The sequence below is a fragment of the Balaenoptera ricei genome, chromosome 9 (genome assembly GCF_028023285.1).
Source record: "Balaenoptera ricei isolate mBalRic1 chromosome 9, mBalRic1.hap2, whole genome shotgun sequence".
Classification (NCBI taxonomy): domain Eukaryota; kingdom Metazoa; phylum Chordata; class Mammalia; order Artiodactyla; family Balaenopteridae; genus Balaenoptera; species Balaenoptera ricei.
This window is the reverse complement of record NC_082647.1, coordinates 29,950,396-29,976,837: the sequence shown is the minus strand read 5'-3', so window position 1 is coordinate 29,976,837 and position 26,442 is coordinate 29,950,396. Positions and strand designations below refer to the sequence as shown.

The following is a 26,442-nucleotide window of genomic DNA, read 5'->3' as shown; positions in this document are numbered from 1 at the left end:
ATCTACATCTAAAGTTCAAAGCAGTTTCCCATGCTTCAGGCTTGCATGTGTAACTACCCACTGAACATCTCTACTTAGATGTCACATAGGACCTCAGACTCAACGTAGAGAAAATGAATTCATTATTTTCCCTGGTAAACTCACTTCTGCACTTGCATTTAGAAGCTCTGCAGAACTGCTCTGCTGGTCATGAGCGTGATTAACCACTCTTGTCACTTCCTAAGATAGAAATCTGGCCTTCACCTTTGAGCCCTTCCTCTCTCTTGTCATCTGCATTCTATCAATCATGAATACTAAGGAATTTAACTTCTAAATAGTTCTCAAATATCTTACCTACTCTCCATACTTACTGCCTTTATTCTGGTCAGACAGTCACCATGTATAACCAGGACAATTGCTGAATCCTCCTCACTGATTTTTCTGAAGCAAGTGTTTTGCCCCTGAAATCCATCGGGCTCTCAGTTATCAGAGTGAAAAATAGAAAATGCTGAATTAACCTGGTTACTCCTGTGCTTAAAATCTTGCATGGCTTCCCATCAGCTACAGGATAAAGTTGACAATATTTGCTGTGTGTATCAGTCAACCTCCCAGCAGGAAACAGATGCCATACTCCAAAGGATTTAACTGAAGAGAAACTAATGAAAGAGCTATTTACAGAGCTTTTGGCAGGATAAGAGAAACAAAAAAGATTAGAGGCACCCAGGGACCAACAACATCGTAAGGTTTTACCACCCTTGGTCTGAAGAAGGGTGTGTACAATAGAAGGAATTGTATAGCAAAACCAGATAAGAGCCGGAGCCAAGAAAGAGGGATCCGTGGAAAGGAGCTATAAACATAGGGGAATGTAGCCATTACCAAATCATAGCCCTGCAGAGAGGAAGCCAGGAAGATAAGTATTCAGCCTCTCTCTACTCCCACCTTCCAATCTCTTGCCAAGGCCTCCTCCTGAGAACGATTCTAAGTGCTTACATATTTGTTTATATACATCCTTTACATATGAAGAGACTGAAGCACAGAGAGATTAAGAAAATTACTTAAGTCGTCCTAGCTAATAAATGAAGCATCTAGGATTCAAACTCTGGAAGTCTGACTTTAAATTCTGTGTTCTTAACCATATCACTATAGAACCTTTCTAAATAAATATTTAGCTGCTGCACTTAAAGCCTACTCTAATGAATATTCTTAAAGAATACACAAATTCTAAATGATACATTTAGATAACTGTCACTTTGGAGCATGAATAATTTGAAGTTTTGTGAACCATGACTTATTTATGTAAACATAAGTATTCAAAACAGAAGTTGCTTCAGATTTGTTGGGTATGTGTTAGGATTGTTAATGACCTTAGAATGAACAAAGAAAGGGCACCTGCTCAAATGAGGATTACTCACCACTTCAGAGCTTTGGAATTTAAGTGCTTAATGAAAATGATCTTAAGGTCTGTTGTAGATCATGAATGACCAGGAGTTTCTCTAGCCAGGAGGAAAGTAACAGGAATTTAAAACTGTATTGGTCCGTGTGATGCTGAAACTGAAGCAAGGTCCACTATTTGGGGTGACACTAAGTTTAGTAAGTGGGGCTCTATCTCACCTCTAACAGGTCCTGGTATTTCTAGAGCAGAGAAATTTGTTTCTAGTTCTGAATGTTTGTAGGATTAGCAGTCCCTGAATCTGGGGTGCTGTTTTTAGTACTTGGAGCACTGAGAACTACTGAAATGGCTCTTATTTTACAGCTTGCTAGGACATTTTCAGGTGACCGTGATGGAGTGATAATTACCTGGGAGAGACATGGATGATAATAAGACTGTATTTTCTTTGATTAGCTGGTTCCCTTCTTGCCATTAATTCTCTTCCTTATGGATGATACTGAACAGCTTTCAGAGAAGGTCTGATTTTTTATACAAGATGTGAGCATCTGTACAGATCTAATGAAGAAAAAGGACAGTTCCCTAAGATACAATGTGACATGTGTGTCACTCTCAATGTTCATGAGTGACCAAAAAAAATTTTTTTCCCTGGGTGCTTTCTTACACTTTATATAAATAGCTCATGTCAAATGTCTACTTTCCTTAATGAGTTAATGGTATTACTGTAGTTTTAGTTTTTTTGAGTTATAAACACTTTCTGAATGTTTATAATTAACATCATACTGTTGCTCTTATTAATGAAATATGTCTCAAAATAAGAATGATTTTTTTTTTTTTTACTTTTGCTTCTGACGGTATGTAATGAAAACAATTTAGATTACCACAGAGTAGGATTGAAATATTTTTAAATGCACATTTCCTTTCTCCCAGTTTGATCTCAGAAATATTCTAGGGCCCAAATGTCATTATCATTTTTTTATATGCATTCTAATCCTTTCAAAGATGCAGAAACTTCTGTGCCAAGAAAAACAGCTGTCTATATAAAATATACATGCGCGCACTTGCACACGCACACACACACACACACACACACAAAGCATTCGAACCCAGTACAAAATCGGTATATATTAAAAATGACTGTTTGGGTGGTAATGATGTGTCAGTGTAGCTTCATCAGCTGTAACAGATGAAACACTCTGGGGGAGATGTTGGTAATGGGGGAGGCTGTGTGTGGGTCGGGGGAGTGGGTATATGGGAAATCTCTGTACCTTCTGTTCAATTTTGCTGTGAACTTAAGTTCTATTAAAAAAAATTATTGCAGTATTAAGCTGGAGAAGCTCATCGTATAAAAGTCAGCTAATCCCAGTGAAAACTTCTTTATGTTCCACTTGATAATGATGCAAATCTTACATATTTTATGATGTACATAAAAATAAGAATAAAAAGCACTAGGATATTGAAGAACATTATTAGGTTTAACAATTAAAAAGTTCATTAAGAAAGTATGTGTAATAAAGTTGATTTAGCACAGCTGTAGGACCCATAGCCTTGTATGTGTTTATTTTTTTGTGCCAAGTTATTTAGTTTAACTGCTTAGCTTGGTGCTCAGTTCCAGAGTAGAACGGAGATGATATCTCTAGTGTCACGTGTCACCATGGTCATGTCATCTTCTTGTACTCTGTGAATTCCAAAGATGTGCTTTGGAGGAAAGAGCAGTGGAAGAGGTCATTGGGTAAGGGATGGGAAAGTGAGAGCAGTTGCTTCCTTTGGCTTGGCTCTGGTTTTTTGAAGCAAATGCTTTGTTGACCCTGAGTCGGTTCATCGTTGTGACCCAAGGTCTCATGTGAAAAGTCATCTCTCTGATACGACACAACAACTACCCTTGTATCTGAAATCTGTGCAAGCTGTACTCTGTCTTTGCAGCATTTACACACATTCTTCTGGCCCGTTAGTTCAGTTACTGTGATCCATTTAACCAGGGCTCTGCTAGTGCTTTCAGTTTGTAGAGGTCAGGAGGGCATACCAAGGATGCTCTACACGTCTGCAAGGCCAGCACATTTACTCTGAGCCCTTCAAGAAGTGGGAGAAGGTTTTCAATAGGACCTGTGTCCATACACAGCCTTCACTACTACTTACCTAATGCTGCTTCTTTTTCTTGGCCCTTCTATCGTTAAAGATTCTATTTAGTCAATAGCAACTGAGTGATTTTTTTCCTTAAGTGGAGGAAAATGGTTCAAGTTTATTGACTTTTAAACCTTTTCACAATCTAATTTAGAAAGGCTCTTTGTGTGTTAACAATAACAGCAAAACCCCCAAGCCTCTAGGATGGGTTCCCCAGACCTTTGCAATCATGCTCTGTCCCTCCCTCCAGCCTGTCTTAGGCTGAACTGAAAACTTCAGGACTTTATGAAAGCCCTTCTTCTTTTCCTACATTTAGACTCTAAAACTGATCACTTTTGAATTTGAGAAACGTAGACATCCCTAAAATCTACAGTGTACTATACACTTTTCTCAATTATCATATTCACAAGAGCGGATTCTGCTGAAGCCTGGGCTTTATTTATGCATGACCTGGGCTGAAGTTTACAGTTTGCTGAATAAACGGATAGAGTTAACAAGATTGCAAGGGTTAGAGAACTTTTATACGATGAACTGTTTCAAAGCACTTTAAATGAATCCTTTTTTAAAAACTACAGCTTATGACTGAATTATTGAATTGATCAAAGCTTAGAGCGGAAGTGGTATTTAGAGACCCAAGGCTCTATTTTACAAATGGAGAAATTGAAAAGAAGTAAAGTGACGGGCTCAAGGTTCTGATTTTGTTACAGGCCAGAAGTGGGACTATAGCCCATGTCTCTGGTTCCCTCTCTTTTCTCCAGCTGCAGCTGAGTTCTTTTTATCCAGTCAGGCCAGCCGGCCACAGCAAAGAAACTCTAATACGTTTTTAGGGTAGAGTGAATTAATTTGAAAGTAATCAATAATTGCTCAAAAATGAATCTGATTTTCAAGCTGATTTACACTGACTCTTTCTGTTGGTTTTAACGAGGCGTTACCATGTTTGGCATTATTTGGGGGATTTAGCTGAGAATAGCTAATCTGTAAATTCAGAAGAGGAGGGAATTAAGCTTGCTTGTATCTTTTCTTTAAAAATTAAAAGATATGTTTGAATTTATGACAACATTTATGAAGCTTTCTAAGAACAAATTTTTGTTAAAATATAGCTTTGTGGTGACTGGGTTTTATACTCGAAAGCAATAAATACCCTTCAGTATGAAGTGAAAACTATAAATGCTAACAGGTTTAGCATTGAATTACCACTAGATGTCCGTGATTCAAATCATTGAGGGCCTTTGGAACTTGGGAGTGTAGCTGACTTTGAGGAATGTTTAGTACTATTTTTTGCCAAAGCAAAATGTGCAACTGTCAAGTTAGTAGTGTTACTCTATTTGCCATAACGACATAAATTATTTTCTTATTTTTTCTAGCAAATATCATGGCTTTGAAATATATCAAGGTTTTAACAAGTATTCCCAAATATTTTGAAGATTTCTAAGGGCACGTTTTTATTTTATGTTATCAAATAAACCACTCTATTATTTTGGATTTTAAAGTTGACTTACAGAGATTTGGAAGTAGGAGGTGGTTGGTGTAGACAGTGCTTCACATCTGTACCCTGTAGGCTGTTTGTATTTTCTTTGCTTTAGCAGAGAATGCTTAACTCACTAGAATCTTTTTTATTCCTTTCAGGTAAACATATTACCAGAAATACAACATCAGCTTTGCAGAAAGGAAGGATTATGTCGACTAATTAGAAGATTTCCAGGTAATCTTTCATTTGCTTCCTTATGCATAAACCTGTGAGATATATAGGCTTCCTCAGCAGACACTGACTAAGAAGCCCTCAGATCAGCGTACTAATAAGCTCCTTTGTTTATCAATTCCACTATCACAAATCTGCCAGAATCCACAAGGTTTTGCCAGTGGGAGGACCTTGATAATAAGGAATAACACAAAACATTGATATTCTTTCTTTCAGATTTGCCTTCTAACTTTCTAGATGAATATTCCTTTTCTTCCTATGTATTTGTCTTCAAAATAATTGCTGCTTCATATTTAAAGCAATTATTATAGTACTTCTTAATTATATAAAACTTGAGGTTTTTTAAAAATGTATTTCTTTATGATTAAGTGATTCTGATCTTAACAATTTTGTTTCTTCTTTCTGAAGTTCTCTCAATTTGTCTTGACAACTTTAGAAATTTGGGACAAAAATTACCATCTCACTTCTTCATAGAATCCCAGAGTGGAAAGAACACATCAGATGGCATATGAGTCTTCATAGATGAAATTATAGCCTACTTGAAAACCCATCAGTGAAAGAGTTCCTCACATTTCTAGTTTAAAACCCACTTAATGTTTAATAGCTATGCCCCTAGAAAGTATTGCACTATATAATTAAAATTTAAATCCACATAATTTTAATTATGTTTTTAAAAATTAATTTGTGTCTGAGTTGAATCAGAAAACTGGTATCTTAACCCATCAGCTTTTCCATGGGGTTTCTGCTTCTACATCAAACATTAACCACATTGGCATGTCCCATTATAAAGACTACAGTCTTCTATTGTCATTTACCAAGGATTAAAATAAAATAAATATAAATCAGCAATTAATCTTTTAATTTAAGATACTTGTTTAAAATAAATGATAGCTGTATAAACCTGGTTCTGCAGTTATCATTTTATATGACAGTTGTAACTGACTCCCTAATCTCTTTGTTTTGTTTTTGTAAACTTTAGCTGGATAGTTTTTTATTTTATAAAAAAAAAAAAAGTAATGTTTTTGTGAGAAGCAAGTAAAATAATTATTCCCAGTAATGCATTATTAATAAGTATCTAGAAATCCTTTAATTAAGGCAATTTGAAAAACATTTGTTTATGTTTTGACCAGAACTTACATACTTTTAAAGTATGTTTTTCTTTGTTGCTGTTTACATTTCAAAATGATTGATTAGCACTGGAGTTAGCAGGATAGAATCATAATAATGAAAACCTGTTTGTAGCCAGAAATGGATTACCAGTTTTAAAAAATTCCCCAAACAACTCTTACCTAAGTTTATATTTTGCTTCCATAAAATTAAAACGTTTTTTTTCTGTCTTTTTTGCTTTAAACATTTTTTTTTCTCAAGAACATCTGTAAGTTCCAGACACCTTTCCCCACTCTGTGTAGTTTGTAATTTTCTGTTTATCTCTGTGACTAACAAGGTAATTTCATGGAATATACAGCCTTTTTAATGGAATTATTTCTCCTATAATGTTATCTTTCTGTAGCTGAAGATAATTTTCTTAGATATGTAGCTTTAAAGCAGTATGTCTACAACATTGTTTTCTGATATAAGCTTTATAAACAATAGCTTACGTTGGAGACTCTGGCTATGAATATACAGTATACACTATAAAATCAGTATTCACAAGATTAAAAAACACGTTATTTGTTGTGAATGCTGAATATTTAATATTGAAGACAGATTAGATAGCATCATGCCGGTACCTAAAGTTATTTTAAAAAGTAAGGTATTATTAAAAAGATAGTAAAACTAAACATAATACTATATATTTTAGCCATTTTATTTAAAGCCAAAGTGGCCCATGCTGTTTTGAGCTGTGTTTCATTTAGAGACAGGCAAAACACAAATTTTGAAACCAGAGATTTTAGCTCCACTGCCTATTAGCTGTGTGAGTTAAATTTGGGGTTTGTTGGTTTTTGTTTTTTAATCTATATAGTGAGTAGAGTGAGACCCATTTCACAGATTTAATTTAAAAAATAAAGTGTAGCTACAGGTATGTCTATGTGTGTGTATAATTTTATTTGAAGAATGAAGCGTATTACAATATATGCATATTATGTACCTCCAAATTGGTAACTGGATGATCCTAGATTTGAAAAGTTCAGCAACAGGCCTTTCAATATCTTCTCTCTTTATATGACTGATTATCACTACAGTTTTATGTTTCTGGCAAAAACTGTGAAGAGTCTGAGATTTCACCTACTTCCAAGCTCACAAATCTGCCTGCCACAGTTTCATGGGAGCTGGCAGAAGACAGGAGACTCCTGGGTCAGAGACAGATGACTTTATTGTTTATAGCAATAGCAGCAGACAGATTATCAGCATTTACACTGGTTCACTGAATCGCAGCTCCCCCAGGGCAAGTGAAGAGGCTAGGAGGTGACACTTGTATACTAAGTGGTTTGCATTTCAAGAGCAGAGCTCTGACCTTAGGGAGTTTGAATATTCCTGATGGTCAGTGAGTATGCCTGCCCTTCGCCTCAGAGAGAGACATTATTTTTGTTATCCTGGACAAAAACTTCTCTTTGCTCTGGAGAGAGACACCATCTCTATCTTTCAAGGCTATCTGCTGCATAAATATCTTTGAAAAGATAGTTCAGAACAGATTGTCAGTGCCTCTGTTTGCAAACGATGCAAAAATGTGAAAGATGCATGGAGAAGTATCTCCTAACCATTTCAGAGAAGAATACCTGACAGGTTTTAGCTCTGAAGCTTAAACAATGTATAATTCAGAGCAAGATTTAAAGCCTGGTTGTGCTTCAGTTTTTTAATCTATAAAAATAAGACATTTGGCAGTGATCAATAATGGTGAGATTTCATGATTCCACCGTGCCTTTTTCCCCATACAGACACGCTCTCCCAGGCTTTATCTTGAGCAGTAGGTAGAGACGAGGATGCCATAAAAGGAGGGATGATCATCCTAATAAATCTGAATGGGACCTTGCAAGTGTGTGGCAGGACAAGCAGAGTTTGGGCCAGATATATGGGAGCGTTTGAAGACAGAGTGTAAGACTAAGACAGTCTGTTCCGTTCCACAACCACACAGAGTGTATCTGCCATTAGACTTGTGACTCACATTGAAAGGCACAAATCCATGGAATTTTTACTGGCTAGCACAAAGGTTTATTTTTATCTTGCCATTTAATGCTTTGGTGTCTGAAATCAAATGTTTTCATTGGCCCAAACTTTTTGCTAATGGTTTTTGTTGCTTTTTATTGTTTGGTTTTTGTGATAAAAAGTTTTTTTCCCCTATATTTGAAATATAAGTACAAAACAAAACATCACGGAACCTGTTTTACTTGGGTTGTTGTTTTTGTTCTCCTTTATGATATCCAAGAAGCCCTGGTTAGGAGTGTGCCAAAGTTTTGGCTATTACTCATTCTTTCCAGTAGTTTTATCTTAGTTCTGAGCGCAGGCTTTTACGTGAAATTTGAAATGTACCCAGACTCGTACTCAAAGATAGCACTTTGAACATTTTAGGATCTCTGGCCTCATCTTTTTAGTAACGTGAGTACATAAAAAAAGAAAAGGAAAATGATAAATAGAATTTACACATTCTGTTGTATCAAAACAAGTGTAGACTTTAAAAAATTATAGATATTTACTACCAAATATAAAATATATCTTTAAATAACATAATTGAACTTATTTTTAAATATTGACCAATAATAGCTTTTATCTCACATGGAACTGCTGATTGTTTTTAAAATGCTAGGTCTAAAAATTTCTGTTTATCATATGATATCAGAGAAGTATTGTCAGGGAATCAAATAGCCTAGCTTGAATTTAAACAAAGCAACATGGAAATTGTCAATGCTTCATACCATTTGAGGATTTTTATTGATTTCATTTTTTCCTCTCCTCTGCTGTAAGGAATGTACTCCTTCAAACAAGAATGTGAGAAATGAGATTCCCAGTGTTAAAGGAAATTGGGGACTTACCTCTAAGAGGCAATCAGGCAAACTTTCACAGAAGACCAGAGTGTGCTTATTCTCTGTGCTCTCAAATGCTGACACCCCCTCTGTGTGTCCTCTGAATGCTCCTTCATGCTTATATCTTTCCAAAGTCTCCCACCTCTGTCCCACACATGATTATATCCTTTGTGCAAAACATTCTTTCCCCAAGTAAAACTCTCATCTTTTTAGTATGACTGACTACAGCTAGGTAATAGCAGAAAGTAAGCTGATGGAACTAATTCAGACTAAATTACACCCTCACCCCAGTCATAAGCCTCTTAGATGTATTTGCATTTTTATAAAAGAAGCTTGCAAACGCAATGAATTTCTAATCGGTAGAATTTCTGGAAGCGCATTCAAATTCCCACTCAGTTCGTCCAGTCCATTATCGAGACTATAGCCAGAGTGATCTTTTCCTCCATCTCTTTCAGAAATAAAACAAGTCTATTAGGCAGTCTGTCTAGGGACTAAACAGTGAGGCCCAGGTAGCTATCTGATGCTCTGACTTGAGCTGGGGATAGATTTTTATCTAGATCAGAAGTCACACACCCAAATGTTTACAAGAGCCTGGCATGTGACATAAAGAATTCGTAACAAATACAGAAGCTTGAGAGACCAAATAACCTGCACATTTTCAGTATTTGGCTTGTCATCAAATGTATAGACTCATTAACATAAGCCATCTGGGCTCCAAGAAGAGAAGAGGAGTTGAAGACATAGGAAAGTACAAGGCAGTATGACGTGGCATCACCCAGATATACCTCAGCAGAGTGGCATTGCTGGAAACATAAAGTTCCCTCATGTTTCTCATCCCTGTTAAATTCAGTTACCACTAAGATTCAGCTCCCATCTGGTGGCCTGGTCCTTCCCCTTCTACCTCTTTATTCCCATACTTCTCTCCACTCCTTCCTCTTAGCACATGTTTGCATTTCTCTAAACCCTTGGTAATTCCACCTTCCATTTTCCTCACAAAGTGGTAACTTTGTTAATCCCTAAGAACAATGAAGCTGGGTGTTGTACTAAAACCTTAATCCCTGGAGTTGGGAGGGATTTGTTGATGTCTCTCTGCCAGTCCTCCTTACTCTCATCTCTCAACATCCTGATCAGAATAGTCAATAAGAAAATCATCACCTTGGTTAACTTCTGGAGACTTCAGATCTGCCATCATTCTTATCAGTTTTGATGTCCACACCAATGACCCTTTCCGCATCACAGCTCTATGATCTCATCAAATCCATGACCTTCATTTCTCTGCAGCTTCAGCCTCCCGCCTGTGTAGCCTTGCTGATTAGTAACTTGCATCACAGACAACTACATCCATCTTTGAGACTTTAAACGAATTTACCACTTTATAATCACTGTCTTTCTGGCTTTTTTCACTCCTTCAATGCCTCTGAGCCTAGAATCTCAGATGTCACTTTCAGTACTCTTAATTCTGCTGCTTTCTCCAAGGCCCTCAGCCATATTTGGCCATAATTTCTTTCCTACTAAGCCTGGACCACTTAGTCTGCCACTTGAAGTATTTCCCTAGAAGTGTCTATATTTTTCCTCCACACCAGCCCTTAAGCCACCAATTAAGAAAAACCCTACAGTCTGACTTTTCTGCTCCCACACAATAGACACTGGAGAAAATCACACAAGTTCGCTGTTCCCTTTTCCGAGGATGTCCTCCTCACTTGCTAAAATGGAAAAAATCATACTACTCCTGCAATTGTCAGTTCAGCCACCATCACCGACACAACTGGCTAGTGGCCCATGAAGCAGCCTCTCCTAATTTCCCTCTACTTACGAAAACATACTAAACATTTTAAGAATGACTCCTATATAGAAAGTATATATTTCTACTTGCAATATAGAAAAATATAGGAGGAATTTCCATGCATTCTAAGGCTGATGGAAGCAAATTGTAGTTCTTAGTGCTCTGTTCAATTCAGTTTAGGTAGAGAAGACCCTCTCTTCCATTCTCAGGATGTATTTCCAAAGAAAAGCCAGCAGAACGTGCTGGTGGTTTGTGAAAGAATGTCTCCTACAGCTTTAGCAAACCATCAGTTGGGCTAAACAAGTTAGATGCCGGGAGCTTACATCTGTCATTCACCTGTTGGTCTCAGAAAAGTCAACTGTTGAAAAAAGGACACATCCCTTCCAAGTTGAGCATATTGTTTTTCAGATGAAGAAAATATGAAGAAGAAAATAAATATCCTGATTCACCAACTCAGAGATAATATTTCACGTTGAAAATCTAAACTATTGCTGCTCAGGACTGTCTTCCAAGTGAAGTCTACCCGATTTGCTGAGGCAGATTTACACTTTCTTTCCTCTTTGTTTCTATTGTACCCATGAAAGCTTCCCTAATAGCCCAGTCACAGTGTGTCTTAGTTGTATTTGTATGTGTTTGTCTCCCCACAAGGACTGAGGCTCCCTGAGGGCAGGGCCTTACTATTCTCTTCTCAAGTTCAGTGCATGGGCATAATTCCTGGTGTATAACAGTTCCTCTAATATTTTTTTTTTTCCTAATTTATTTATTTATTTATTTATTTATTTATGGCTGTGTTGGGTCTTCGTTTCTGTGCGAGGGCTTCCTCTAGTTGCGGCAAGCGGGGGCCACTCTTCATCGCGGTGCGCGGGCCTCTCATTATCGTGGCCACTCTTGCTGCGGAGCACAGGCTCCAGACGTGCAGGCTCAGTAGTTGTGGCTCACGGGCCTAGTTGCTCCGCGGCATATGGGATCTTCCCAGACCAGGGCTCGAACCCGTGTCCCCTGCATTGGCAGGCAGATTCTCAACCACTGCGCCACCAGGGAAGCCCCAGTTCCTCTAATATTTTTAAATGAAAGACTGGAGAGGATACTAATGGAGGGGGTTGGAATTGTGGAAGGGGAGCCCTGCTGATCATCAGAGGGTTTTGGCAGTACTTGGACGGATTTATCCATTTACTCCCTACACAAGCTCCGTATTGAATTAGTGCTGTGCAGCAGAGAACAGGGCAGGAGAAGTGGAAAATACAGTCTCCTTCCTCCAAGATATAATTACCCATTTTGAGTAATAAGGAATTTGCATCTATGAAAGAACTAGAGAACTGTTACCATATTGCACACACAAGGCAGAAAGATATCAATAAACTATATGATGTGGTACCCACTTCTAGGTGATTACCATTGCAGAGAAGAGACTGGTCACCTTATTCCTGTCTAAAAAGAACAAGCTTAACACTTTCTCACATCGTTGGTTATCCTCATTCATGCAGGCTGGAGATGGATATGTACTTCTTATGGGCAGGCTTGTATTTTTGTACCATTTCAACCCAAAAGTCTTTAAATATTTGTTTACCATTTCTTTAGAGGCGAGGCTAAGGGCTGACTGCCAGAAGGACGAGGTAGGGAGACAGTTCTGAGAGGTATCTCTCATTACTTATCCAGTAATGTTTTAGGACTTCTTATAGATGAGCTTTCTGGGCAGTTTTCTTCATCTTAATGGTTCTGCATTCAGGACAGAGGAAATAAATCCAATACTTCTTGCTGACTATTGTTGCTTCATTGTTTTTTTTTTTTTGGACCTGTGAAAGAAAGTGAAGATGTCTGAGATGTGGCCAGAAAACCTAAATCAGAAAGAAAGAGCATTGATCTTGGTTGCAGAGGATGTGAGGTGAATTATTTTTCTTTTTTAAGCCCTTAAAAAAAAAAAACAAAAAAAACCCTTAAAACCTTAACTTAAAAAAAAATCTCAAAAGCCCTATGTAACATAGGAAGAAATGAAATTGCTTTGGTCAAAAAAGGGTAGGGTCCTTTGTCCTCTCCTTTACCCTTTCTTTTTCTTCCTTCTGGTGGCCCCCGGAGGCTACTGCCTGACACCTGTCTGACCCCAAAAAGCCCCAGAGAGTTCAGCCTGGGAACCATGACTCTAGAGAAAGAATTTTAGAATAGAGAGCATGAATAGTGGTCAGTGGAGGTGGATTCTGTTTATCAAGCGTGATTCTATTTTCAGGCATGAAAGTTCATAGAAATGTTCTTCTCTTTCTTTCCTGTATCCTATTAAGTTTTTTGGCCACCCATGAGAAGGAAAATAGAAATCAGATTTTAAAAATGATCTAACATACATTTTTTAATTCCTTTTACCTTTCCCTTTTATTATGCCTTTATTATGCTAGTGAGCTACATTCAATATGAAAAGAATAGAAAATACAGATAAGCAAAAAGCAAGAAAAAATGTAAATTTAGTGAAACTACATAATTTTCCATACTTTTCCTGTTCATGAACAATTTTTACATACTAGAGTACTATGCAATTCAAGTGTGAGCAAATCATGGCATGTTTATCTGTGGAAAACTAATGAAGACATTAAAAGCGATGGAGGGGGGCTTCCCTGGTGGCGCAGTGGTTGAGAGTCCGCCTGCCAATGCAGGGGACATGGGTTCGAGCCCTGGTCTGGGAAGATCCCACATGCCGCGGAGCAACTAGGCCCGTGAGCCACAATTACTGAGCCTGCGCATCTGGAGCCTGTGCTCCGCAACAAGAGAGGCCACGATAGTGAGAGGCCCGCGCACCGCGATGAAGAGTGGCCCCCGCTTGCCACAACTAGAGAAAGCCCTCGCACAGAAACGAAGACCCAACACAGCCATAAATAAATAAATAAATAAATATTTAAAAAAAAAAAAAAAAAAGCGATGGAGGGACTTCCCTGACGGTCCACTTGTTAAGACTTTGCCTTCCAATGCAGGGGGTGCGGGTTCAGTCCCTGGTCAGGGAGCTAAGATCCCACGTGCCTTGCTGCCGAAAAACCAAAACATAAAACAGAAGCAATATTGTAACAAATTCAATAAAGACTTTAAAAATGGTCCACATCAACAACAGCAAAATCTTAAAAAAAAAAGTGATGGAGAGCTACATTTATTGGCATAGAAAAATATTCACACTATATTGTTGAGTTAAAAATAAAGAGGAGTAATCCCAATATATATATATTACATATATTTTATATTAGTATATATTTTACCTGTTTATACAATATCTATGTAAAATATATGTTAATAATATATTTTGTTTTAAAAAATATACTTATATATACATATGTATATTAATTCATTTAGTACTCACAATGTCTCCATGAGGGAGATATCATTATTATTCCTATTTATCTCAAGTGTAGAGAAATTAAGTAAAATTTTCAGTATCACACATCTAACAAATGGTATCTTCACATAGTCAGTATAAGTCTGGAGTCTCCTTTCTTAACCACTTCACTCCTCCAAACTCCTCTGGGTGACATTCACGGTCTGCCACAGGCTGAGGTCCCTACATTTCTCCCTGGTCTCCTACTGTCCCCTACCCTAACTCTCTGCTCAAGCCAAGCCCCTCCCTTCACTGTCCCTTCAACACCAGGCTTACTGCCCGCTCCTTTTCCTGCCTTTACCCTAATGACCTCATTTAACTTAACCATCTCTTTAAAGACTTTTTCTCCAAATACAGTCACATTCTGAGGTACTGGCGGTTAGGCCTTCAACATGAATTTTGAGGGGATACAGTTCAGCCCATAACAGCCAAGGAAGAGGCAGGGAACTGCAATTGGCAGTTCACCAGATCCATATGGTGAGAGGAGAACGGATCCCCAAAGGAAGAAAGATACTGGACCGATAAAAACAATGGTTGTCTATTATTATCGGTTTTTGATAAATATTTATTGATTGTTTATGATAAAGCCCATGGCATTCTTTAGGCAGAACGAATCATTCTGCCTAAATGATTCATTTTAAAGTAAGGGAATATTCATGTTTCCTTCTCTTTGTTACTTTCTACCATGAACCCCAGTTCTCACATGTTCTCAGACCTTTCTCTGCTCTCCAGAGCTAGCTAATATGAGAAATTAATTCGTTCTGCTCTACTTTCCTCTCTCAAGTATACCCTTTTTTTCATTCGATATACTTCAACCCAAAATAATAATTTTATGGATAACAATTTTAGACACCATTGCAGACCAGTCCGAATTTCATGGAAACTATTGAATCATGCAAAGGCAGCAATCATCTACTGAGTCTGGCCTATCCATAAAACTGATCACTCTGCCCGTGAGCCATAAATCTCTAAATGGACTAATCACAGACACAATCAAATGGAGACTTTGAGAAAACGATAGCATCGCCTTGCTTCATTTCCTTGAAAATGGGAGAAAATATTTGCTGCTTATTATAGCCTGTTAGTCGTAAACTACGTAATTCTTCTTTCCATTTGGCATATCTTAAGACTAAGAAGCAAACTTGTCGATGTGCCTGGCATATATACTGTGACGTGCTTCCTGCCCGGCCACCAGCAAGACAGGAGGGAGGGTCATTGGAGGCTGGTAGCACTGAGGTATGGGGGTCAGAGGGAGCTTTGGGAGACTCACTTTTTCTTTGGGAGAAGCTAGATTGAGCTCAGTGACCCAAAGGTGCTTCTTGCGCTGGTGTTGCTCACGACGTTATACTTTGCACTTTGGGCATCAGGACAGTGTGAAAGGGACAGCAGGTCCATTTTCCAGTAAACGTTTGGCAGCTCCTTGACATCCCCGAAGTTGTGCTGAAGACCGGCTGGCTGAGGGAGCTGATTAACCCCTCTGCTCTTTGGTTAAATGGCCCTGACCTTTTAAACTTGAACTGGTTTGGTGAATCTTTACATTTCTGGTGCATGACTTGTGTACCTCCTGCCATCATGTAGGTATATTTACTTATTTCACTTAGGGAATTTGTTATCTTGTGCCAAACACTGGGACACATGAGGGGCAAGATTGCGTAGCACACTTGCAACAATGTGTGTGATTCTGATGATTAAATCTGATTTTCAACAGACCATAGAGGAAGAGGTGATAAGAGAGATACTCACTTTTGTTGTCCAGATCTTTCCAGCAAGTCCCCATTTACTTATTTCTGTGCTAAACATAGTGGAGTAGCACTGTGTCTAAATGGCACCAAAACAACTTGTTAAAACATGAACAACTTTAAACAACAAAACTGAGTTCCCTTTGCATTACGTAATAAAAACTCAGTGAACTATACTTGTACTTCACGGATTTGTTTACCCTGTTTGCCCAGCCTGCATCTATTAATCAATAGTTTATTCCTCGCTGTGTGTAGATACGTTCCGTGACTCAGTATGTTGCCCTCTAAAATAAACTCTGCCATATTTGTTTGCCTTTTCCTCAACAGAAACATTGCCCAAGCAGTGATTGTGATATTTTCCCTATATCACTTCTTCCTGAGCCACTGTATTTGCAACAGAAATACTAGCAGAGAATCTGAAATCTTGATAAGATGCCTCCCAAAAACATAACTTGCTTTAAAATAGATGAAAAACCTCTTACAGAAATGGCCAACCTTTTTATTTTAAGCCATCAGGGGCTGCTTTATTTGGGGATTACAAGAGCTAGATTAAGAAGGGGGCAAAATGAAATCAAGTTCTAGAATTTAGCTGCTGAAGTGGTGAAAATTCATCCTGAAAGTTACATACTTGCCTTGTTTTGTGAGTAAACTCAATAAGCAAAAGAGAACTATTCTATGATTTTGATTCATTTATTTCTGTATATATACACAGAGACAGAGAGAGAGATTTTGATGTTGGAGGATATAGCATGTTGAACTTCAAGAAAATCTCTTACCCAGTCTCCTTCTGGTGGTAGAGGTAGATATTGAACAACAACAACAAAATGACAAGTGTTATGAAAGAAAAACAATGTTAGTAGGTTTGCAGTGCTCATGGCTTGTTCATTCATTTTCATGGAACTCCAGGGCTGGGAACTGACTTTTGATTTGCAAGATATCTTTGATATTAGAAAATGAAAACCCACTAAAGTGATGCATTAGCCCTAAGGCACACAACTTCATAAAGTGTATGTTGCATAACACATTTATTCGTGGGAAGATGATGCTTGTTGTGACTAGTCTCTTGAAGTTCTCATTGTAACCATAATAATTAATAATATGATTTATTAGGACTGATACATTTTAATAGGCATTTAGTGTCTTCCAGTCTGACAGATCCTGTTGAAACGTATATTGATAAAAACCCAAAATGGGATTTGCAGCAAGCTACAAAGTGAAATACATTCATTTCCCTAAATAGAATCTTAGAATCTTTCATCTGTAGTTGAAGTTATGATTAGAAAGGATACGTATCTTGGCAGAAGTATAATTAACTGAATGAATGGAGTTGTTTTGGAAGATGCTTTACCCTTTGATGATGGGTTGGGTGTGCTTCTGTCTGGGAGAGACGCAGAGACTCTGTTATATGGTAAACCCCATTCAAATCCTGTGACTCACTGCTTCGATAACTTTGGGGACGATTTTCTTTAAACTTCTCTTAGCGCCACCTAATGGTAAAAATGATATCATAGTCATAGCAGCAGTACCATCCCAGTGCTGATAGTCATTTCACAAGAAAACGTGTAGCTTATCAAAGGGTCAACTTACCCCTAAATAGACAGAAGTAGGTAATTCAGCCACATTAACTGAGAAGGCCTTTGGAAGGACTCTCTTGCCTCATCCATTTCTGAGTGGGCTCATAAGTACTGGCAAGAATCCTAGCCTAAGAGGTCAGAAGAACTCTAACCTTCAACCTAGTGAAGGCGGAAGTCAGGAATCCTGTGGTCCCCGTATAAGGAGACCTGAATTCTAGTTCCACCCAGCTACTAAGTATAGTGACATGACTCTGGGAAAAGTACTTGGTCCATTTGTGCCTCTTTTCTAGACTTGTAAGATAGGAACAATTATAGTGACCATTCTTGCCTCACAGAGTTGTCATACAAATGCTTTATAAAAGAATATGTGTTGTAAATCTATAAAAGTAATATTAAGGTATTATTTCTATATTGCTCAAGATATCCATGAATTGATTTAGAGAGAAAAATTGAATGAGGTGTTCAGTTTTTCAGATTGACATAAAACTGTCACAACAATATATATTCTTCTTTTTGGAGGCATGCTGATATGGAAAGGAAGCCTATTGATGCCCAAGTATTTATCTAAAGTTAGAGGTTGAGTATAGATAGTCATCAAACATGATTAGTAGTAATTTTGTGTTTGTTTTACAAATAGATTGGGGCTTCATGATTTATGCCACAAGGTGATATTATAGATAAATTACCCTCAAATAATAACACGTGGTAACATTAATTCTTTACTTATCGTGAGTCGGACACTGTGTCAAGCCCTTTATCTACTTACTCTTTTAACCCTCTGTAACCATCTGTGGGGCAGATACTGATATGCCTTCTTTAGATAAAGGAATGGAAGCTCCAAGAACGTCTGAGCTACACAGCTGGAAAGGAGCAGATCCATATCTCAGGTACCATGCTATACCTCTTGTAACAAGCTTGAGCCACTATACTGTATTTTAAGCCTGTCCCTTATAATGCAAGAAAATAAGAAAGGAGCTATTTAAGAAAGCCTAATACCTGGGCCTAATGAGAAAGGGAACTTGTTTACCACTTTATGATTATTATTATCATTATTAATCATCAATATTATTATTTGATCAACTAAAGTAATTCTTATAATTTCTTATTTATCATAATATTTACATATAAGGAGATACTAAGTGAATTTGCTGCAGGCAGAAGATTGTTTTGTTTTAGTCTTTTTTATTTGTTTGTTTTAATTTTTTAATAGGGAACTCAGTAACAGATGGGAATTGCCTGCCCTGGGAGAGTCAGAAGCTCAGGTCCTCAGTGCTCACTGGCACTTTCTTGAGGGTCCTCTCTACCTTTCTTCTGTTACCTTTTTATCTGCTGTGCCCACTCAGGCTCAGCTCCTCAAGCCATCCACAACCATTTTTAGGCAAAGTAGAAAATTTCGCGTGACAGACCTCATACTGCAGCCGTATGCCTGGGGTTCGGGGCATCTCAGATGTGGGTGTAGCCACCAACCTGAGGTCTGGGCCTCTGGAATGACAGTGACCACTTTGGGCCACGTGGAAGGACCAAGTATTAGTAGTCCTGGCTCTTCAAAGCTGCTCTTCTGACCTTTTCGGGAGGGCTTTTAGAATTCACTGGCTGTGCTGCCAAAAGGGTTTATAAAGCACCAATCTGGGGATGTGAAATTAATGAATGTAAGTAGAACAAAATTACATTTTGTGGGTGATATATGATTTCTGTCAGAACAAGTAATTGCTTTCACCTGATGGCACATCTGCTGTTGGGTAGTGGCGAGTGCAGACTGAGCCCGGCTGCATATGTGTGGATCCCATCTAGACGTCTTAATAGCCCACTGTCCTTGGGCAGGTTTCTTACCTTCTCTGTGCTTCAGTTTTCTGTCTGCAGTGTAGGGACAATAATGACTCTGCCTCCTGGGGTTGGTAAGAGGATCGAAGGAGTTCGTGCCCTTAAAGTACTTGGAACCATGCCTCACACAGAGTCAGCAAGCCACGAACATTAAGTATTTAATAAGCATTTCCATAAATATTAGTTGCTTCAGTAAGTATTTCCATAAATATCCGTTGATAAGTACTAACCACTGCTCCTATCCAGTTGGTGAGACCCATGTTTTTCAGGATTCACTAACCTGGGAATAAAGCTAGGATCTTTTTTTTTTTTTTTTTTAACATCTTTATTGGAGTATAATTGCTTTACAATGGTGTGTTAGTTTCTGCTGTATAACAAAGTGAATCAGCTATACATATACATATATCCCCATATCCCCTCCCTCTTGCGTCTCCCTCCCACCCTCCCTACCCCACCCCTCCAGGTGGTCACAAAGCACCGAGCTGATCTCCCTGTGCAATGCAACTTAAAGCTAGGATCTTAAAATGGTCACAAAAACATTTCTTTGCCTCCACCTACACTCACTATCTTCAGGCCTCTTCTTCTCAAAATCCTGCTTCCAATCACTTTTGGATCATCCTAAAGCAATCTTTTCATTCATTCCTATCAGACCTCACATTATTTTTGGATAAATTTATGTATTAATCTCTGGTTGATCTGGAAGGAAGTATCTATAACTTACCTATACACATAATTTCAACAAGCCCTAATGTAATGCCCTAACTTTGATATAAAGGACAAATAAAAGGCAAGTACTTTATAGTGTAACAATTTGTAATCTAATATGTAAATGTTTAGGCATAATGACAGCATAAGGAGTAATGAAATAGTCAAATGCTCCCTCTTTTATTTTGAATCTCCATGAATGTGACAGGTACAAATTCAGCTTGGTGCAGTTGTATCATAAGGAAACTAAGATTCCATGGGTCACATTGCTGTTGGTGAACAAATCTTGAGACAGTCACAAGCAAAACAAAGTATAGTGTTCCCCTTGCTTGACTATGAAAAATTCAGTGTATGTTAAAACTGGGTCAAATGCTTGGGGTTTATATATAAAATGGAGTCAAGCTCCACGTTCAAATAATTACCAACAGGCTTTTCATCCACATCAATGTCCAGTGAGACATTCAAAAGTGATATAGGATGGGGGAGAATTTATTGTTTTGCACAGAGCAATATTCAACATAGTAACAGCTGTTGCGGTATGTGCCTTGGCCGATGAGAATGGATATCTCACTATTCAAACAGGCGCTGGACTCTGCACCTTACCAATACATTCCAAGTAAACATCAGCCTTATCCTGCACAAGGCAGAGATCTGGGCTTTATAACCCTCATCATTACATTTCAGTAGCTTTCTTGATCATTGTGATGGCCTCAAATGCCCCCTTTGTCTTAGAGGGTGTATCTTATGTGCTCACGAACACAATCCTCTTATACTCGATACCTTGTCCACTGTTTTCTCCATTTCTGCTCTGGTACCCTGTGGTCATCTGCGGCCAATGTAACCGCTGGTCACACCCACCAAAGGTGTTCTGCCGCTGGAGTGCCCCGTGGCAGAGGCCGCTGCTGCACCTGCCATTGTCTGTGCTGTCCCATGCCGAGTGTAAGGGATCCTGAGGTTCATGCTGTGCCTGCTTCTCCTCTGGCTGCTGCTGAAACTGTTGGTGCCATGTCCCATGTACCAGTCACTGTCTTGTCCATTGTCTGGAAGTCTACTGGTATTCTCAGAAGCCTGAATAAGTCAACACTAAATTGATTTAGTAGTAAAAAATCAATAGTCAAAATCTTTCTTTACGTTATTTTTTTTTTCTATTGTATGTAATGTTACACTCTCACTTAAAAAACATTCTTTCAGTATTGTTTTAGCTTCTGACCTAAAACCTGGAGTGGCAGTAAGGCCTGTGTAATATAGGAGCAACATACTAAAAGCTGCCCTCCTCTTTCATGTTGTCCTGTTATCCTTGGACTTCTCTTCCAGCCACTCTTTTTTCTTTAGGACAGATTCCTTACTATTAGCTTTTCCCACAGTTCTTCCAATCAGGGCCAGACATAGTGAACTCCTAGCTGGACATGGATTGGTGTCACTCTAAAACTCCATCACACTGGTAAATAATAACCAGATAGCATTCTTGTCATCATTCATTGACCATAGGGTCTCAAAGAACAGCAACAAAAAGTAGGTGTCTTGTCTTTTCCTAGTTTAGGGAGTTGGGATGGTTGTGTTTAATATCATTGAGTTCTAACAGTGTCACGACTGGACCTGAAATATTTCTGTTGAGCATATGGAAATAGGACTGAATTTATCCTTCAAATATAAAGCCATAGCTATTTATATTCTTGTGTTCCAAATATTGCAGAAGCGGGAATGTTTACTTTGTATCTAAATACAGAATTAAGAAGAAAAAGAGAAAGATTACGTGGTTAAGTAAACTGATTATGCCAAATTTATCTTTTCGGCTCAGTATTTTGTAATGTTTCTGTTTCTAGATTCCTTCTCTCAGTCCTGTGTAGGTCATTCAGCAGCCAATTTTAGAAGAGCTTGTGTCATTTAAGAGAAAGAACTTTATATTCAAAGAGGACTACGGAAAGCAAAGATACCACCGGCAAAGTGATATTTAAAATTTTTCCAGTTACATGATTTATTGGTAAATCTACACGGGCTGTGCCACGAGCAAAACAAACAACGTGCCAGGTGTACTCTGAGCTTTTAATTAAGAGAAATTTTACCTTTTGGACAGATTTTAATAGGGTATTTTGCTGTTTGTAAGCCACTGAAACAACGGTTTAAGCCATTCGTGGGTGAAAAGCCCTTAATTATATAGAATATAGATCATGAGGGAAGCAAAACCAAAAAACAACCCAAAATCCTAGAGTCTCATGTCAATTTGGAAAATTTCTAGTCAGAAATATGTGCCCTAATGTCACCTCAAGCCCCTGGGACTAATGGATTCTGTGAATGGTTTAAGTGATTTGGTAAATAAAAGCCAGATTTGGGGGACCGAAGAAAATGCTGAGAAAAGAGCAACGTTCTCAGAGAAATCAGCTGGAGTGGTGAGTTGGAGGCCAGGTGAGTAGTTGTGAGGCAGCGAGCTGAAAACGTGAATCGCAAATCATTCCATGGATAATGGCGGCCGTGAACCTTCATCACTTTTCACTCTAGATCCATGAAATTGAATGAACAGTACTTCTAATAGAAACTTAATGTGCTTTTCTCTAAATCAGTTTTGCTCAACTGCCTGTGCCTGTATCACCCCCCATCCCGCCCTGCCTCTCCCTGATAGCTATACGCCCCAGCAGCCAAGCCGAAGGGACCTGACCTTGGCCCCAGGGGATTGAGCCAGGTGTGGCAGGGGGCCTAGGCAAAAATGGCCCCTCCGAGAGAATGCTGAACATTACTTAAAACGCCCCCTCCAATAACAGCATGACTTACTGGTAAATAAGCCTTGAGGAGTAGTTTAAATTTTTTAATAGTTTTTTTGTTTATTTGTTTTTGAGAGTAGAGTTGGGGACAATATGGCAGCCAAGGGGCAATTAGCCTTATTCAACACACAATGAAATTTCTGCTAAATTCTACTTTTACAACCCTCTTTTTCCCCTAGGCAACCCCCCCCCAGCTCACCAAAACACCATCCTACACATCCTCTCTCCTCAATGGTCTCTTTGTCCACTTTCCTCTCTCTAACTCATTTATATAGATTTAAAAATAAATTTATTTTTTCCCATACTTCAAACAGCATTACAAAGACTTGGTTCCCATATAAGCATGTATCATTCTTTCTTAGAGAGGAAAAGAGGACCAAAGGAGCAGAAAACCTCTACTTTGATAATTTTTCACTGTTACTCAGCCTTTTCCCCTTTTGACTTAAAACTAGCTTGAATTTTTTCCACTACTTACAATCCAAGCTTTTGATTCAGCTTCCATTGGCTGGGTCTACAGAGTCAAACTCTAGCAGAGAGCTTGATTGTTAACGCATGACTTTGAACCCCTGAGTGATGCCGCAGGTCACAGAATTTTTTAAAGCAATGACTGCACATCCCTAATTTATTGAAAATGACTGAGATATTATTGGATGCCAGAGAATTATTTTCCCTAAGACATTTAGTGTATTTTGTAAGAAATAGCAAAATATAAATGACATTATCCACCACCCACCTATTTTAAGGCATCTAAGTAGCAGCTTAGACCCGGAAGTACAGTCTGGATTGCAAGGACATGCAAACAAGTGGTGTTAATTGAGATAAAATGCTGATGTCAAGGGGTGGTGGTGTGATGAATTGGAAGATTGGAGTTGACATATATACACTAATATGTATAAAATGGATAACTAATAAGAACCTGCTGTATAAAAAAATAAATAAAATAAAATACAAAAAAAACCCCCAAAACAAAAAACTCTGTAGCTTGAGTTAGAGTGTATTAAATCTCTGGAAAATAATATATGTACATAATTAATATTTTTATATAATATAAATATATGTTTATATAATATATTAAATAAATTATATATAAATTAGGTAATTTATATATGTGCATAGGTGTACACATATGAACACATATGCTAAAAGCAACTTGGCAGTACAAAAGATGCGAGATGTATGAAGAAAATATGAAGAATATTCTTATAGAAAATATTTATTTGAATTTAATGTCCTGGCCTAAATTCTACCCAGAGTAGAGAGTTTAGGGGGGAAAAATTCAAGATTTTAATCACCTAATTAACATCTTTGAAGACCAACAGTTATTTAACATTTCAGATATGAAGACCCTTCCCTCCCTTGGCTCAGTTAGTTGGTTAATTCTTTAGTCATTTACAAGATACAAAATAGGCCCAACGTACCTGGCTACTGGTGGGCTTACCCAGCTCAAGGTGAAACTGAAGCACCATTTCAGAAACTCTTGTCAGGCTCTGCTTGGCTTCTGACTTGCCCTTGGTGCCCTCGTCTATGAGGAGTGGACTCTTGTTTCGCTCAGCCGAAACTGACATCCACAGACTCCAGTCATATCGCTGGTCAATTGGAGGGAAAGGACCTGAGGACAAAATCGTTCCGTAGGAACATGTTTGCTCAGTGTCATAACCAAAAATCTTTTCTGACATATTTCCATGTTTTTGACCTATTTCTGGAATTGGGATCTCTGGCCCTCATTAGATTTCATTTTGGCAATTGCCTCTAGTCTCTGAATGTTCTATATTTGTCTCACTCTTGGAGTCAGATATTATGAAAATATTGTTATTTTAAATATGTACTGGTTCACATATAATAAGTTTATTTGTAAATACTATAGAAGTAGAGCAGGAGGTTGACGGTGATACCATGTACCTTTTATTATACCAAAAATATAGGGTGAAAATTGAAGACAGAGTTGGTCTGTGAAGGTGCCATTAAAGAAGAGCTATGTTCATGCATGTTTTCACTTAAAATAGGCGCAATGACTCACTGTGTTTGTGTCCTACATTTAAATTGAGATTGACTTCAATATACTTAAAAAAGAATTTGGAATCACTGTTACAAATTTCTAGTAAGTCATTTATTATTCTGATGTAAATGATATCAATAACATTTCATGGTTTACTCCAGAAAATGTTCCTGAGGAAAAGTTTAATATTAATAAAGTGATTAACTTATTTTTGCAGTGAGTGGGCTTAGACAGCTATTCTATTATCATATTTGTTGCACTCTAGGTACTAATATTTGCGGGAGGTTGTGTTTCAAATTGTTATTAATGATGCTCATTAATTTATACCAAATTATTCATCTTTGGGCTTGCTGAAGTAGCCAAGTATTTTTTTCTTTTCCTTTTCTTTTCCCCTGGAAAATTCATGTAGAAAAACATCAAAGCAAAATTAAGTTGCCATAAAGTAATAAAACAATCTTTCCTGCTGCTTGGTCATTGCAGTGAAATCATAGGGGCAAGAAATTGAAGTAGGAGCCTAGACACAGCTTTTATTACCAAGGAAAATGAGCAGAATTCAAGGCTTTTACGTTGTCATGGTCAAAACATAGAGGAGTCCATGGGGAAAATTGTTTTTGTAGAATTGCATGACTTTGACACTTCCACTGAAAAAGAACAGAAAGGAGGGCATTTATGGCTTGCATTTACTGAGTGCTCAGTAAGTAAGCAGTTGACTGATTGATTGGTTAGTTGGTGGAAACTTTATGCAATGATTATCCCTTTAAAGCACATTGCTATGAAATTAAGCTGGTCATTTTATGCCTCAAATTGTGTCTCCACGTACATCAGGATGTGGACTGCACCTCATTTCCTATAAAATAAAATGAAAGTTATTCTTCTTCCCGAAAAAGGAATATATTGAATTACTATGCTATTTGTATTTGCGGTTTGATGTACCCTTATATAGTAACAGCATAGGAAAGATATGCTGAAACTATAGAGTGTAAACTATTGGTATCAAAGCCACATAGGTAATAATATAATAATGTCAAGTCTCAAAAAAGGAATTTGGCGTTGCCTGACTTAAGGCTAGAATTATGTATTAATAATGCCTTTATGTGTTTGGTATATCCATTGTCTCAAAGATACTCTTTGGCCAATGCCACTTTCATAAAATGAAAGTAAAATTGTGCTAAGGAATTGGTGTGTTTGGAGTATATAAATCCTCACATTATAACATTTAAGTTCAAGTGTAGGTCTGAAATATTCCAGGGAGTTTTATCTATGTGTCATAAATAGTCTAGGGAGTTTTATTTATGTGTCATAAATCTGTTGACTAAGATCTAGCTCTGTTGACTAAGAGCTAATTGTGCTGGTTGTTTGCAAAGTCTCCCCTTGAACAAAATACAGAGGAACGGACTTAAATATTGCAGTAACTGGGTCAGTCCTCGCTTACCCCATCTATAGAAACCTAGCCTTAATACAGAACTCCTTTAACTGCTTTGCTGGGCTACCACAATGCTAAACTTGAGGAAAGTCACTAAAAACTATGTGTGTCTTTATAGGCCTCCTGCAATAAGGATGCTGTGTTTTATTTTGGG

General features: G+C 37.9%; 1 protein-coding gene across 4 annotated transcripts in view; it reads left to right on the top strand.

The window, feature by feature from the left end:
• The window catches only part of CPED1 (cadherin like and PC-esterase domain containing 1), a 312,531-nt gene that overhangs the window by 61,370 nt on the left and 224,719 nt on the right, over nucleotides 1–26,442 (top strand). For all 4 annotated transcript variants that reach the window (XM_059933517.1, XM_059933516.1, XM_059933518.1 and 1 more), the window contains exon 4: nucleotides 5,114–5,189. In XM_059933517.1, the coding sequence (XP_059789500.1) occupies nucleotides 5,114–5,189 (76 nt within the window). The remainder of the gene's footprint in view (nucleotides 1–5,113; nucleotides 5,190–26,442) is intronic.